The sequence below is a fragment of the Anomaloglossus baeobatrachus genome, chromosome 3 (assembly GCF_048569485.1).
Source record: "Anomaloglossus baeobatrachus isolate aAnoBae1 chromosome 3, aAnoBae1.hap1, whole genome shotgun sequence".
Classification (NCBI taxonomy): Eukaryota; Metazoa; Chordata; class Amphibia; order Anura; family Aromobatidae; genus Anomaloglossus; species Anomaloglossus baeobatrachus.
The window spans coordinates 661,672,515-661,688,303 of record NC_134355.1 but is presented as its reverse complement, the minus strand read 5'-3'; the positions used below and the strand labels follow the sequence as shown (position 1 = coordinate 661,688,303).

The following is a 15,789-nucleotide window of genomic DNA, read 5'->3' as shown; positions in this document are numbered from 1 at the left end:
GCAACGTTTAAAGTAAAATGTGCCTCCCGTCTTGGGAAGAGTTGATTAAAAATGTTATTTATGTTTGATTAACCCTTGTTATCCCCTTTTACAGAAAAATAAAACCGGTGTAGGACGGCAGCCCGCGGACGGTCTGCATTTTGCTAAGGGGGAATGTGTCGCCCTGGGCAAGCCAGGGGACACAGATAACAACACCACTACACCCCACACTCCAGGTAGGCACATCTGCTAACCAGAAATCCTTGTTGCCTCCCTCCAGGAGTCTGTGATGCACACCAGGGGGTGGGCCAGGCGGTTGGCTCCGCCCACCAAGGAGCTCACAACTCTGGAGGCAGGAAGTAACCAGGCAGAAAGCCCGGGAAGGGCAAGAGTGCAGATAGCTCAGGGGAGAGCTGGAGAGAGGAGTTCTGTCAAGGAGGAGGAAGTGGAAGGAGTGAGGAGTAGCCCAGGCAGGGGCTAGAGTAAACAACAAGAAGTGAAAGCGAAGGAAAGGAAAGTGAAAAAGGAGGAAAGCAAGAAGTGGAGACAGCGCAGAGAGTGTGCAAAGCCTGAGAGCCCAGCTGTGTGTAGGGCTAGAACAGCAAGGTCAGCGACGGCGGTGACTGTCCGGAGTGGGACAGTTCGGAAGTTCCTGGAAGGACCCCGTTGGCTGTGTGCCCGGTGGTCTGGAGCAGTGTTCCGAAGGACAGTCAGCACCAGGGCAGGGGCCTCTCGGACCCCGGCAAGGCTAGGAGTCGCCCAATTTGCCGAATCCGTCAGCGAAGGGGACGCAGATCCCCCAGCAACAAAGTCCCGATTGACGGCAACAGCCCGACCATTAACGGGGAGACACCGCCACCGCCAAGGCACCAGTTTCCCCAGGGCCAGCGCCTGCGGGCAAAGTGTAGAGCTCCTCCGGCCCAGATTGCAGTCGGGGAGCGGGTAACCGGAGGGAATCCACCGATACCATCAGTCAAACAGGTGCAAGGAAGAGAGACGTCACCGTCACCTACCGGGAGTGCAGGTGCAACCGTCTGTGGGACCGTCCTACCAGCCGTTGGTTTACCGTACAAACTGTGTCCGTGTCAGGCTGAGTGAGTACCATAGTGCCGCAAGGCACAGCGCTGCCCCCGCGTCCCTGCGCCCTCCAGGCCCTACACCTTGCATCTCTTCACCGGGCCCCGGGATCACCAACCCCTACCCACGGAGGGGCAACACAACACCTGGCTGCTCCCATCACCATCCCCGGGACCCCCACACTGAGCAGCGGTGGTGCCATCACCACAACCGTGGGTGGCGTCACGAACTATAATCCCAACAAACACCCCCCCCTTTTCACTCACGGGCGAGGAGTGTCGCTCGAGACACCCCGGGATCCGGCCCGCAGCTCGAGCCACCAGGAGCAACTGCCGGACCCGAGCAGAAGGGGTGAGCGCGGTGTGCTGACACCCTCCTCCCCGCCCGCGACAGAAGCGGAGGGGCGGAGAGCAGCCGCATTAACGTCACTCCCACCTCGTTGCCGGAGGACGCAGGAGCGCTGTTGTTCGTCGTTCCCAGGGTGTCACATGTAGCGTTGTGTGCTGCCTCAGGAACGACGAACAACCTGCGTCCTAAAAGATCAACAATTTTTTGGAAAGGAACGATGTGTCAACAATCAACGATTTTTGCCGCTTTTTGGATCGTTAGCGATTGCTCGTAGGTGTTACACGCAACAACATCGCTAAAGTCGCTGGATGTGCGTCACGAATTCCGTCACCCCAGCGATATCTCTTTAGCAATGTTGTTGTGTGTAACGGGGCCTTAAGGGTGAACCGAGCACCTGTGCTTGGTTTGAACAGTCTTTCTGTTCTGATACAGTCCCTTTAAAAGCAGGTAAACAATATTAAAGGTTTTTTATTATTATTTAAATCCTTTTTTTCATTGCATCAATTTTGAGTTGAACTATAATTATTGGGACCAGACCAAATCTTTATGCCGAGTTCAAGTGGATCTGCATAAATCGAATTCAGAGGGGTCGCTCACCTTTAATCACAACCCTGCATGTTAGTTGGTTTGGCCATTGTGATTCATCCCAAGTGTGTTTTTGTTTTTCCAGTTGTACAACATGTATCCAAAGTTAATTGGCTGGTTACCGGGAAGTCATAGGAAAATTTTAAAGAACAATTCAGACGTAAATGATTTTATAATGGAAGCTTTCACCAAACAGAAGAATCGGCTGGACGTCAATCACCAGGAGAACTTCATCGACGCCTTTCTGATAAAGCAGCTGGAGGTAACCTGTCATTCCCATATGAGAAGTGAACCCTCCTTTGTTTGTCCCAATTAGAGATGAGAAAATTGATGCAAACTGAATTTATGTCAAAGTATAAGTATTTGCATGTCTCAAAGATCAAACAATTTGCTATTTAATTCGTGGGAATTAAACAAAACAAGCTTCTGCCTTTTAATACATAGAAGAAAATTGCATCAGCCATTAAAGGCTCACAAGACCTAATGCGGGCTTCACACGGTACGATCTATCGTGCGATCGCACGAGCGATCGTACCTGCCCCCGTCGTTCGTGCGTCACGGGCAAATCGCTGCCCATGTCGCAAAAAAGTCGTTTAACCCCCATCACACGTACTTACGTGCTAAGCGATGTCGCTGTGGGCGGCGAACATCCTTTTCCTGAAGGGGGTGGGACGTTCGGCGTCACAGTGACATCACACAGCGGCCGGCCAATAGAAGTGGAGGGGCGGAGATGAGCGGGACGTAAACATCCCGCCCACCTCTTTCCTTCCGCATAGCCGGCGGGTGCCGCGGGACGCAGGTAAGCTGTGTTCATCGTTCCCGGGGTGTCACACACTGCGATGTGTGCTACCCCGGGTACGATGAACAACCTGCGCAAAGTAAAATAAACGATTTTTTAAAAATAATTGAGGAGTACACGATAGCCGTTTTCTCACCGATTTGCGACGCTTGTAGGTGTCAAACGGAACGACGTCGCCAACGAAGCCGGATGTGCATCACGAAAACAGTGACCCCGACGATCTATCGCACGATAGATCGCCTTATGTGACACCCGCATAAGGCTTGGCTACATCCCAAAATGCCATACAGCTGTTGCATCTCATGGTATAGAACAGTAATTCAAGAAGGGCTATTAAATAGTATAAAAGCCAAGGCAGGGAAGGCAGCAGCCACTTTAGGGGGGTTTTTTTTAGAATAGTGAGAGGATGTCAAAGCTCACAACAATAAATATAGGGAGACAATCCCCTGAAACATTGGACAAATACTTTATAGAATTTTTGTTGTACAACTGCAGAACTGAAGAAGATGAGAGTAAAGCGGGCTTTACACGCTACGACATCGCTAATGCGGAGTCGTTGGGGTCACGGATTTTGTGACGCACATCCGGCCGCATTAGCGATGCCGTTGCGTGTGACACCGATAAGCGATTTTGCATCGTTGAAAAAACGTGCAAAATCGCTAATCGGCGACACGGGGGTCCATTCCCAATTATCGTTACTGCAGCAGTAACGAGGTTGTTCCTCGTTCCTGCGGCAGCACACATCGCTGCGTGTGACGCCGCAGGAGCGAGGAAGCTCTCCCTACCAGCCTCCCGGCCGCTATGCGGAAGGAAGGAGGTGGGCAGGATGTTCCGTCCCGCTCATCTCCGCCCCTCCGCTGTTATTGGGCGGCGGTTCAGTGACGTTTCAGTGACGTCGCTGTGACGCCGCACGGACCGCCCCCTTAGAAAGGAGGCGGTTCGCCGGTCACAGCGACGTCGCCGGACAGGTAAGTATGTGTGACGGCTGTGGGCGATGTTGTGCGGCACGGGCAGCGATATGCCCGTGTCGCGCAACAGATGGGGGCGGGTACCCACACTAGCGATATCGGGACCGATATCGCAGTGTGTAAAGTAGCCTTAATAGTTTACATATAATACTGAGATTGAATTGATATAGGCAGAAAGATAGAAAATCTGTTAGCATCTGAACTACAGCATATCAGTTAAAGATTTTGTTTTTCACAGTTGCTTTAGTAGTCAAATTTTATATTTGCACATGCCACACCAAGATGTCATCCAATTGAAGGATCGATCGTTATCCTCGCTATAAACCTACCTAGCATTTCTTTTTGCATCATATTTGGGAAGAGAGATTACATTTTGTTTAGGAAATAATAGATATTTAAATGTGCAGCTCTTATTTGGGCACTTGTTTTGCTTGAATCATATAATCATAAAATGTAGTGTTGGAAGGGACCTCAAGGACCTTCAGGTCCAACCCCCTGCGAGTGCAGGCTTTCCTAAATCATCCCAGCTATAGGTTTATCCAGTTTCTGCTTGAAGATTTCCATTGATGGAGAGCTCACTGCTTCCTGTGGTAGCCTTTTCCACTCCCTGACTGCCCTCACTCCTTCCCGTGGTAGCCTGTTCCACTCCTTGACTGCCGTCACTGTCAGAAAGTTTTTTCCTAATGTCTAATCTGAATTTCCTTCCTTTTAGTTTCATCTCATTGCTTCTTGTACTTCCTTGTGTTAGACCCGCAACACACATCCGTTTTTTTTGTACGTGTGCGGTACGTATTTGCACGTACCGGAGACACGTACACAAGGAGACCCATTTTATTCAATGGTAGATGGCACACACACGTAAAATCACATGGAACGTGTGTCCGTGTGGTAAGTACGTGTGTGCGCTTTTTTGCACGGACGACATGTCCGTTTTTTGCCGGCAGCACGCAGGCACGGACCCGCTAAAGTCTATGGGTCCGTGCCTGCATGGACCGCACACGGAGTATGTCCGTGTTCAGCACGTTTCGTGCGTGTGCATATTTACACTAGCGATCTTATTTTTATTTTTTTTTAAATTAAATTCAGTATACTTACCTTTTTTTCTGCTGTTCTCAGTCATACTTACATTGGCGCTCGTTTTTTTTCTTCCCCCAGCTCATACCGCTCTCCGATCACCAGCGCGGCGAGGAACAGCTGTGCAGAGAATACGCGGCAACAATTACTTTGAATATGCCGGCCGCTCATTAATCAATTTCATATTCCCTGCTTTCCCCGCCCACCGGCGCCTATGATTGGTTGCAGTCAGACACGCCCCCCACGCTGAGTGACAGGTGTCTCACTGCAACCAATCACAGCAGCCGGTGGGCGTGTCTATACTGTGCAGTAAAATAAATAAATAATTTAAAAAAACGGCGTGCGGTCCCCCCCAATTTTAATACCAGCCAGATAAAGCCATACGACTGAAGGCTGGTATTCTCAGGATGGGGAGCCCCACGTTATGGGGAGCCCCCCAGCCTAACAATATCAGTAAATAAACACACACACCCGAACAATCCTTTATTAGAAAAAAAAACACTAACAAATTGCCTTGTTCACCAATTTTATAAGCCCCAAAAAGCCCTCCATGTCCGACGTAATCCAGGATGGTCCAGCGTCGCATCCAGCTCTGCTGCATGAAGGTGACCGGAGCTGCAGAAAACACCGCCGCTCCTGACAGCTCCATGCAGCTAATGAAGGGAATAGCGCGATCAGCTGTATTCAGCGTTGGCCGCGAGTAACCTCAGTGACAGCTCAGCTGATCACGCTATTGTTCGGGTGTGTGTGTTTATTTACTGTAATTTACAGATTAATCATGGAAGGTATCTCAGGGAGACGCCTGACATGATTAATCTAGGACTTATTGGCAGCTATGGGCTGCCAAAAACTCCTTTATTACCCCGAATGCCAATGCACCAGGGCAAATCGGGAAGAGCCGGGTACAGTCCCAGAACTGTCACATATAATGTATGCGGCAATTCTGGGCGGCTGCTGACTGATATTGTTAGGCTGGGGGGCTCCCCATAACGTGGAGCTCCCCATCCTGAGAATACCAGCCTTCATTATTATTATTATTATTTGTTTATTTTACTGCACAGTATAGACACGCCCACCGGCTGCTGTGATTGGGTGCAGTGAGACAGCTGTCACTCAGGGGGGCGTGTCTGACTGCAACCAATCATAGGCGCCGGTGGGCAGGGAAAGCAGGGAATACGAGATTGATTAATGAGCGGCCGGCATATTCAAAGTAATTGTTGCCGCGTATTCTCTGCACAGCTGTTCCTCGCCGCGCTGGTGATCGGGCAGCGGTAAGCATGAGAGAGGGCTGCTCACTTCAGTCACTCGGGGGATTAGCGGTCACTGGTGAATCCTTCACAGGTGACCGCTAATCAGTACGTGGCACACAGACAGAGCCGCGGCATGAAAATGAAGTCGCGTGAATTTCACCCGAGTTAATTCTCATCGCGCAACTCTGTCTGCCATCAGCCATCATGTATCAACGACATTGTGCAACACGCAAACAGACATTCCACATGGACATTCCACACGGACATTCCATGTACACATGCACAGGCAATTTACACACAAACACGGACATTTTACACGTACACACGGCTCGCATGCGCCATCACACGGATGCCATATGTACCGGAGAAACGCCCCAAAAAAACGGAACATGGACCCGAAAAACGGACCGTGTCACACGGACGTTTTTTATGCGGAAGTGTGTTTTAGGCCTTAATGAGAATAGGGTGGTTCCCTCTGCACTGTGACTACCTTTCAGATATTTGTAGCCCACTATTAAATCTCCTCCCAGCCTTCTCTCTTTTAGTTCAATTTGACTCTTGTACATGGTGGGTAGGAAGCGGGGGGGCTTTAAGACTATGACATATCACTCAACTAAGTAACAGCAGGATGATGTTCCCTCTGACAGTGACGCCATCATTTGAGTTGGTGCTCCATACAGTCCTCCACTGCTGTTGGGATCTTTTACATTACAAAGTTTCAATTGCATCAACGACACCTCAATTTGTTCTGCCCAAGAGCTGATGAAGATATTTTCCAATAAAAATCTCTTCCAATTAATATACTGGATGAGATAAAAAAATCATTATTTTTACTAAGATGAATTGGTGCTGGAAAAAATTGAGAACCCAAATAAAAGGCCTAGGTGGGCTGGTGGCTCGGTCAACCAGGTTGGTAGGAACAATTTCAGTGCCAGCTGAAATGTTAGTAGTATTCTGAGTCATAGCAAATCTAGAATTTGTAAGCAAGCGTAGAAAGAAGGGGATGGGCACTGAGTTCAGAATTTCTTTGAAGCAACTGTGAGCTGAGTCAAGAATGATTATGATGGTAATATTAATGATTGTTTGGTGATGATCCTGGAAATCAGATGCCAAAGCTCAAGAAAGAAAAATCTTATACTCCCCTGCTAACAAATCCCCTGTTGCTCACCAACCTCTATTTGGTCCTCTTTTTTTTCCACCGTTGCGTATCGCAGCTTTGGCCTCTTCACTTTAAACAGGAGCTTTCCACCGCGTCTAAGCCTTAAAAGGTTACTGTGTATCATAAGGATGCAAACGATAGTTTTGGAGATGAGGCACATGATGATGGAAAGAAGAGGAATGGACATTGAGCAGTGGGGTGGCCGGTGGAGTATTAGGTTAATTATATTTACAACCAATACTCACCGCTGCAGGCACTCTCTCCAGTCCTTTTCTTTTCATCAAGGGGAATGCCACATAGTTGGCTTTTTCAAAATAGGCCTGGACTTCCAAAGAAAATGACAGATGGGTGGCTGGAGAGGTCAATGGAGAGGTATTTTTATTATTTATTTTTTTAATATCTGATATTTATAACTAGGGGCTATACGTAATGTTTGCAAGACCGAGACTGCCCATAGAGAGATATGAGAGTGATTTGAGAGAGAAAAATGAGACAGATATAAGATAGAAAGACATAAAAAAAGAGAAATGAGAGAATCAAGATTGCTAAAACTAAATGTTCTTGTGATTTGCTTCACTCGAATGCAACAACGTGGTGGCTGGCTGCCATTTTGCCGATTTTTGTTTTAGCAATGGGAAGGGGTAAAAAAAAAATAGCTATAACACTTGCCTCTGCTCACCTTCACCTTTCTCTTTACAAAACTCCTTAAAGCTCCACTTGCTCTTCAGGTCTCACTTTCACTAAGGGGTACTTTGCACGCTGCAACATCGCTAGCCGATTGTAGCGATGCCGAGCACGATAGTACCCGCCCCCATCGCACATGCAATATCTTGTGATAGCTGCCGTAGCGAACATTATCGCTATGGCAGCTTCACACGCACTTACCTGCCCTGCAACATCACTCTGGCCGGCGACCCGCTTCCTTCCTAAGGGGGCAGGTCATGCGGCGTCACAGTGACGTCACACGGCAGGCGGCCAATAGAAGCGGAGGGGCGGAGATGAGCGGGACGTAAACATCCCGCCCACCTCCTTCCTTTCGCATTGGCAGTGGAGGCAGGTAAGGAGATGTTCCTCGCTCCTGCGGCTTCACACACAGCGATGTGTGCTGCCGCAGGAACGAGGAACAACATTGTATCTCCTATTGGTGCGACATTTTGAAAATGTCCGACACTACACAGATCACCGATTTACAACGCTTTTGCGATCGTTTATCGACGCATCTAGGCTTTACATGTTGCCACGTCATTACCGGCGCCGGATGTGCGTCACTTTCGATTTGACCCCGACGATATTGCAGTAGCGATGTCGCAACGTGCAAAGTACCCCTAAGACTCCCACAATATCTTTATGTTGCCAAAGGCCCATGAAAAGGGACTGGAGCCGAAGGAAGCTGTTCAAGATAAGTGCAGACTGGGGAAAGATGAGAATTATATTTTTGTATTAAATCTACCCGTAGTAAGCTCTGGACCTGGAGAGACCTAAAAACCTAATAAACAGATTTAATTAGCAAATTTGATTGTCATAACATAAATTCGATGTAAACCATATTTAAGTGAATTTGCTGAAGTTGAAATTTGACACAATCACTCATTATTATTATTATTATTATTATTATTATTATTATTATTATAGCGCCATTTATTCCATGGCGCTTTACATGTGAAAAGGATATACGTTATAGGGACATCATAAACAATACAAGGCACAGACAGGTACAGGAGGAGAGAAGAAGATGCCCACAAGGGCTCACAGTCTACAGGAGGAGAGAGGACGCTGCCCGCGAGGGCTCACAGTCTACAGGAGGAGAGAGAACCCTGCCCGCAAGGGCTCACAGTCTATAAGGGATGGGTGAGGATACAGTAGGTTAGGGTAGAACTAGTCATGCGGCACTATATCAAAATGAGGGTTACGGCAAGTTGGAGGCTTGTCGGAAAAGATGGGTCTTCAGGTTCCTTTTAAAGCTTGTCAAGGTAGGCGAGAGTCTGATATGTGGTGGCAGACCATTCCAGAGTATGGGGGAGACACAGGGGAAATCATGGATGTGATGGTGGGAAGAGGAGACGAGAGGGGAGTAGAGAAGGAGATCTTGTGAGGATCGAAGGTTATGTGCAGGTAAGTACCAGGAGACTAGGTCACATGTGTAGGGAAGAAACAGGTTGTGGATGACTTTGTACGTCATGGTTAGGGTTCTGAACTTGAGTCGTTGGGCAACGGGAAGCCAGTGAAGGGATTGGCAGAGAGGAGATCTCTAGAAACTTTGGTAATTGACTTCCTTTTCCTGGGCATAAGTTTAGAAAATTTAAGTGCAGGTAGGACCTCAAGAGCTCAGATGAAAGTTTACAAGACTGGGAATTCTGTTACAGAAAACTCCCATTTTAAGAGGTTGGTTATATATAAAAAGCCACAGGTTTAGATAGATGATAGACAAATAGATAGTAGAGAGCCATAATACATCTGTCACAAGGAGATTTTTGCAGGCATTGCCAACTGTCATGGCGGCGTGAGGATCTGTTTAAACTAGCATTCTAGCATTCTGCCTGATAACTTCTCTGATGTCTGTGATCACTACAGGTAGACGCGGACGTCAACCCACAGACTTAGGCAGGCTAGCAAGAGTAAAGGCGGTGTCACACATTACGATATATTGTGCGATCGCATGAGTGATCGTCGTTTGTGCGTCACGGGCAATTAGTTGCACGTGACACACAATGTTGTTAACCCCCGTCAAACGTACTTACCTCTCTAACGACGTCGCTGTGGGCGGCGAACATCCTCTTCCTGAAGGGGGAGGGACGTTCGGCGTCACAGCGACGTCACACAGTGGCCGCCCAATAGAAGCGGAGGGGCGGAGAAGAGCGGGACGTAACATCCCGCCCACTCATTCCTTCCGCATTGCCGGCGGCCATAGGTAAGGTGATGTTCGTCGTTCCCGGCGTAGCGATGTGTGTTGCCTCGGGAACGATGAACAACCAGCGCACAGAAGGAGGAATGACATTATGAAAATGAACGACGTGTCATCGAGCAACGATAAGGTGAGTATTTTTGCTCGATAACAGTCGTTCGGTGATGTCACACGCTACGACATCTCTAACGATGCCGGATGTGCGTCACAAACTCCATGACTCCGCCGACATATTGTTAGATATATCGTAGTGGGTGACGGGGCCTTTAATCTCTTCTAGGTTGCTTGTTAGTCTCTTTGATCACATGATGTGGGGGAGTGAGTCATATTTGTTGCCCTCCTATATATTGTATTAATGCCAGCTGTAGTTTACCTATACTGGTCTGGTGAGGTGTTATGATCCAGACTTACTAGTGGTTGTTCAGAGGTGTATCTAGGCTTTCCAGCACCCGGGGCAAGAATTCAGTTTGGCGCCCCCCCCCCCTCCCTCTCCTCATACATCACCCTGCATCCTCCCTCTCCCCATACATCACCCTGCATCCTCCCCCTCCCCATACATCATCCTGCATCCTCCCCCTCCCCATACATCATCCTGCATCCTCCCCCTCCCCATACATCACCCTGCATCCTCCCCCTCCCCATACATCACTCTGCATCCTCCCCCTCTATCGCCCCTCATCATTTCTCTCCCCATAATCACCCCTCATCATTTCTCTCCCCATATTGTGTCCAAAGATGTTTCCATCCCCCATCCTCTCTTCCCACCATACTGTGTCCAAAGATAGTATCCTCTCACCCTTACTGTGTCTAGATACTGCTCCCTTCCCATCATCACTCCTCCATGCTGTGTCTTTGGATACTGCCCCCTCCCCATCATCACTCCTCCATGCTGTGTCTTTACATACTCCCCTACCCCCCCTCTATACCCTCATACTGTGTCCACTAATAGTTCCCTCTCCCCACCCTCTGCTCCCCCCATTCCGTGTGCATAGCTACCTCCCACCTCACCCCATAATGTTCCTTCTTCGCGTCTTCAGCTCCACACTGGAGCACTAAACAGCGCTTTCTGCCGCCTCCGCGCTGTGGCCCTGACTTCCGGGTCAGCAGTGTGATCAGCTGACCAGATCACATGGCCGCCGTCACTCTGACCCGGAAGTCAGCGCCGGCGTCACCGCTCCAATTGTCCTCGCGTCTGACAGATGCAAGGACAATTGATCAGTGGGAGCCGCGCGCTGCAGATTCTATGAGTGCGGCTGTCAGCGTGACAGCCGCACTCAGAGAGTGGCGGCTCCCACTGCAGAGCGGCAACCGCAGACTCCGGGGAGACTTTACACTGCCGCATCAGGCAGCCCGACAGCGCCCCTCTCACAGCTGCGCCCGGGGCAGATGCCCCGCCAGCCCCCCTTTAGATGCGCCCCTGGGTTGTTGTGCATTATTGCTGTGAGCGGTTGTGTTGTTAACCCTTGTTGTCTTTATGTTGCTGCCTTCCTGCTCTTTGTTTTCTCCTTTCTGTCTTACTCTTTATTCCTTTGAGTTTGCAGTCTGTCTGAGTTTTAGTTCTCCCCTGTCATTATCCAGGCCGGTATCTACTGCTGCAGTTTCACCCAGCTCCAGCCTGGTTATGTCAGGGGTTAACTCCTAATCGCCTCACTATGCTTTCCGTAACACTATATCCTGGTGCTGCACCTCCGGTTCAGTGCCAGTGATAGTTTATGATCTGCAGCGTATATTACTGGCTCTGGGGAGTTACCTGATCAGTCCTGCTTCACTGCTACCTGGTTCTGACCCGTACTCTCCTCTGTTCATCCATCTGTTACGGTCCCTGACTACCTGCTCCTGTCTACTGTGTATCCTTTCCTGTCTGTCTTATCCCAGTCCTGACCTGTTTGTCCTCCTCTCTTGTTTATCCTTGGACTTCCCGACATCTAACCTGTATCCACATTCCTGACCCTGACCTCCGTCTCTCCCTTCGGTTGTATCTGTGACTGCTCGGCTTCTGACTCTCAGCTGTCACCTGACCACGAATTGTCTATCCCTGTGCTATTGATGAGATCTCCTGCTGCTGACTTGGTACTCTGACTACTCTATCGCTCTCTGGTGGTTTACCTGCTAACTGCATTCTGAAGTTACATTGCTTGTAACGTCAGCTTCTCCTCGTGCAGCATGACACCCTTATTTGTCTTAATCTGTGTTTCCATCACACTCCTGCCCCTTCTTTCCATGGGGGATGGGTAACAGATTAAATATTGTAATGAGATTAGTAAGGCAAGGGACTCCAGCATCTTCACCTTCAGGGGTAATCTGTAAATGTAAATATCATCAAAATGTTGTTTACTATGCACTATATGATATCTACATAGCCTTCAGTCACGTATATCTTTGTCAATATCACAGAAAAATCCTGAATCACGCCGGTACTTTCACAATGACAATTTAATCACGCTTGTGTCCAATCTGATTGTTGCTGGGCTGGAAACGACTTCTACAGTATTAAGATGGGGCCTCTTGCTAATGATGAAATATCCAGACATCCAAAGTAAGTAACATTTAAGCACTCATCGATACCACATAAGGGTCCTTGAGTTTGTAAATTGCTATTCTATAAGATCTCACATGTATCTTTGACCTATGACTTGATTTTTTTTGTAAAATAGGGTCTTTTGTCATTAACAATTTTAATAACCTTTAGCATATGAACTCTATTCTTATTTTTCTAAGAAAATGTCCAAAGAGAAATTAATCAAATAATTGGACAACGCCAGCCCCAGATAGAAGATCGCAAGCAAATGCCCTACACGGACGCCGTCATACATGAGATTCAGCGGTTTGGGAATATCATACCAGCAATTGTACCACTCGCTACAACTCAAGGCGTGAAGTTCAGGGGCTACTTCCTTCCAAAAGTAAGAAAAAATGTTTAACATTTGGAAATTATTAAAGGTATTATCTATTTTAGAAAACTTTACCTATAGAGAAGCATCTACAAATAGTTTTTCTCACTTGGGGGAGCCTATGTAATAATTTTAACAGGAGCAGTGCAATTTCCTAATTCAAGCTGTGGGGGAATAAAAAGAAATTGAACGATTGCCGCCAGGTTTCTCTAGAGATAAAATGTAGATCACACAAGATGCTGAGCTCAGTGACTGATAGTGTTGATGTGCAATTGTGGCGCCCTGGACTAGCCAGGTCGTCACAGGTACTGCAACACACACCCCCACCCTGAGACAGGCACATCAGCCAGACACAAAATCCTTGTTGCCTCCCTCCAGGGGCTGGTGTCCACACCGGGTGGGGTGGAGCCAGGCGGTTGGCCCCACTCACTGAGGAGTTCACAGTCCTGGATGCGGGAAAAGGAAGGCAGTTGAGTTAGGGGAGTGCAAGTGGAAAGAGTGAAGTAGTAGGAGAGGAGCAAACTGACCGTGTCCGGGTGTGTGGCCTGGGCACCAAGAGCAAGGTTGGCAGACGGTGGTGGCCGTCTGCAGGAGAGGCAGATCAACGCGGAACCGTAGGACCGGGGACGGGCGGTGGCCCACCGGTACCGAACCAGGGAGCGAAGTGAAGCCAGCACACACAGGCAGGGCCTGCGGACCCCGACCAGGCTTGGAGCCGCCATTAGAGGTCAAATCGGTCAGTGACCAGAACCCCAGGGATTTCCTAACAGCCAAGACCCGATTGAAGGCAACCGTCCGACCAGCAAAAGGAAATACAGCTACCGCCACAGCCAGAGTTCCAAGGGCCAGAGCCTGCGGGCAAAAGGGCTCCTCCGGCACATACACACGCTGAGGAGCGGGTTACCGGTGGGAATCCATCGGGACCGAACATACACAAAGGTGCAGGGAAAGGCAGCCAACACTAACCGTCCAGGAGAAGCCACAGCAGCCGGCTGCGGGACCCGTCCATCCAGCCGTTTGGTTTACCAGAGACTATGGAAGGGGAATACAAGGAATAGCAGAAACTGCTGTGTGAATACTGACATGAAAAATTCAATAGCTATTTGTAAGAATGAGATGTGAAAAATGGAACCTGCATTACTGCCATGAATATATGAATAAAGAGAAATTTAGCTACTGAATTGATCAATGCAGAAGAGCCCCAACACTACGCCAAAGTATTTCTCTACGTTGGGGTCCCTAGCTTGTGTGTGTCCTCTCATGCAGTTAAAAAACTTACCGTGTATGGGACGCTGAGACCCAGGCTATATATGCGTATAATGTAGATTGGCAATAGGTGTGTATGGGGAGGGTTCACAAACGAAAATGTAGATTGGCAATAGGTGTGTATGGGGAGGGTTCACAAACGAAAATTCCTTGTATTCCCCTTCCATAGTCACTGGTGTGCATACCTTATCTCCCCATAGTGATGTTTTTTAGGTTTTTTGCACCCAGTTCAGACATAGAATGGAGTTCCAAACGTTATTCCTTAATGTTAGTAGTTTTTCGTTTGTGAACCCTCCCCATACACACCTATTGCCAATCTACATTATACGCATATATAGCCTGGGTCTCAGCGTCCCATACACGGTAAGTTTTTTAACTGCATGAGAGGACACACACAAGCTAGGGACCCCAACGTAGAGAAATACTTTGGCGTAGTGTTGGGGCTCTTCTGCATTGATCAATTCAGTAGCTAAATTTCTCTTTATTCATATATTCATGGCAGTAATGCAGGTTCCATTTTTCACATCTCATTCTTACAAATAGCTATTGAATTTTTCATGTCAGTATTCACACAGCAGTTTCTGCTATTCCTTGTATTCCCCTTCCATAGTCACTGGTGTGCATACCTTATCTCCCCATAGTGATGTTTTTTAGGTTTTTTGCACCCAGTTCAGACATAGAATGGAGTTCCAAACGTTATTCCTTAATGTTAGTAGTTTTTCGTTTGTGAACCCTCCCCATACACACCTATTGCCAATCTACATTATACGCATATATAGCCTGGGTCTCAGCGTCCCATACACGGTAAGTTTTTTAACTGCATGAGAGGACACACACAAGCTAGGGACCCCAACGTAGAGAAATACTTTGGCGTAGTGTTGGGGCTCTTCTGCATTGATCAATTCAGTAGCTAAATTTCTCTTTATTCATATATTCATGGCAGTAATGCAGGTTCCATTTTTCACATCTCATTCTTACAAATAGCTATTGAATTTTTCATGTCAGTATTCACACAGTAGTTTCTGCTATTCCTTGTATTCCCCTTCCATAGTCACTGGTGTGCATACCTTATCTCCCCATAGTGATGTTTTTTAGGTTTTTTGCACCCAGTTCAGACATAGAATGGAGTTCCAAACGTTATTCCTTAATGTTTGGTTTACCAGAGACTTTGCGTACCTTTGTGGCTGAGTGAGTACTACCATGCCATCTGGCACCGCGCTGCGCAGTCCAAGCAACCCTGCACCCATCCAACCCTGCCTCCCAGTCATCTCACCGGGCCCCGGGACCACCAACCCCTACCTACGGAGGGGGAAAACAACATCCCAGCTGCTCCCTGCCATCGCTCCCGGGATCCCCATCGTCAGCAGCGGTGGTGCCCATCTTCACCACAACCCGTGGGTGGCGTCACGGACCAAATCCCCAAACCAAACTACCCCCTTTCACTCACTGGCGAGGAGCGCCGCTCGAGCTCCCGGATCCGGCCCACTGCTC

The 15,789-nt window shown here is 48.4% G+C and overlaps 1 protein-coding gene across 1 annotated transcript in view; it reads left to right on the top strand.

Annotated features, from left to right (window-relative positions):
* LOC142297001 (cytochrome P450 2K4-like) overlaps positions 1 to 15,789 on the top strand; it is a 90,239-nt gene that overhangs the window by 54,349 nt on the left and 20,101 nt on the right. The window contains exons 6-8 of the mRNA XM_075341208.1: positions 2,075 to 2,251; positions 12,536 to 12,677; positions 12,860 to 13,044. Of these exons, the coding sequence (XP_075197323.1) occupies positions 2,075 to 2,251; positions 12,536 to 12,677; positions 12,860 to 13,044 (504 nt within the window). The remainder of the gene's footprint in view (positions 1 to 2,074; positions 2,252 to 12,535; positions 12,678 to 12,859; positions 13,045 to 15,789) is intronic.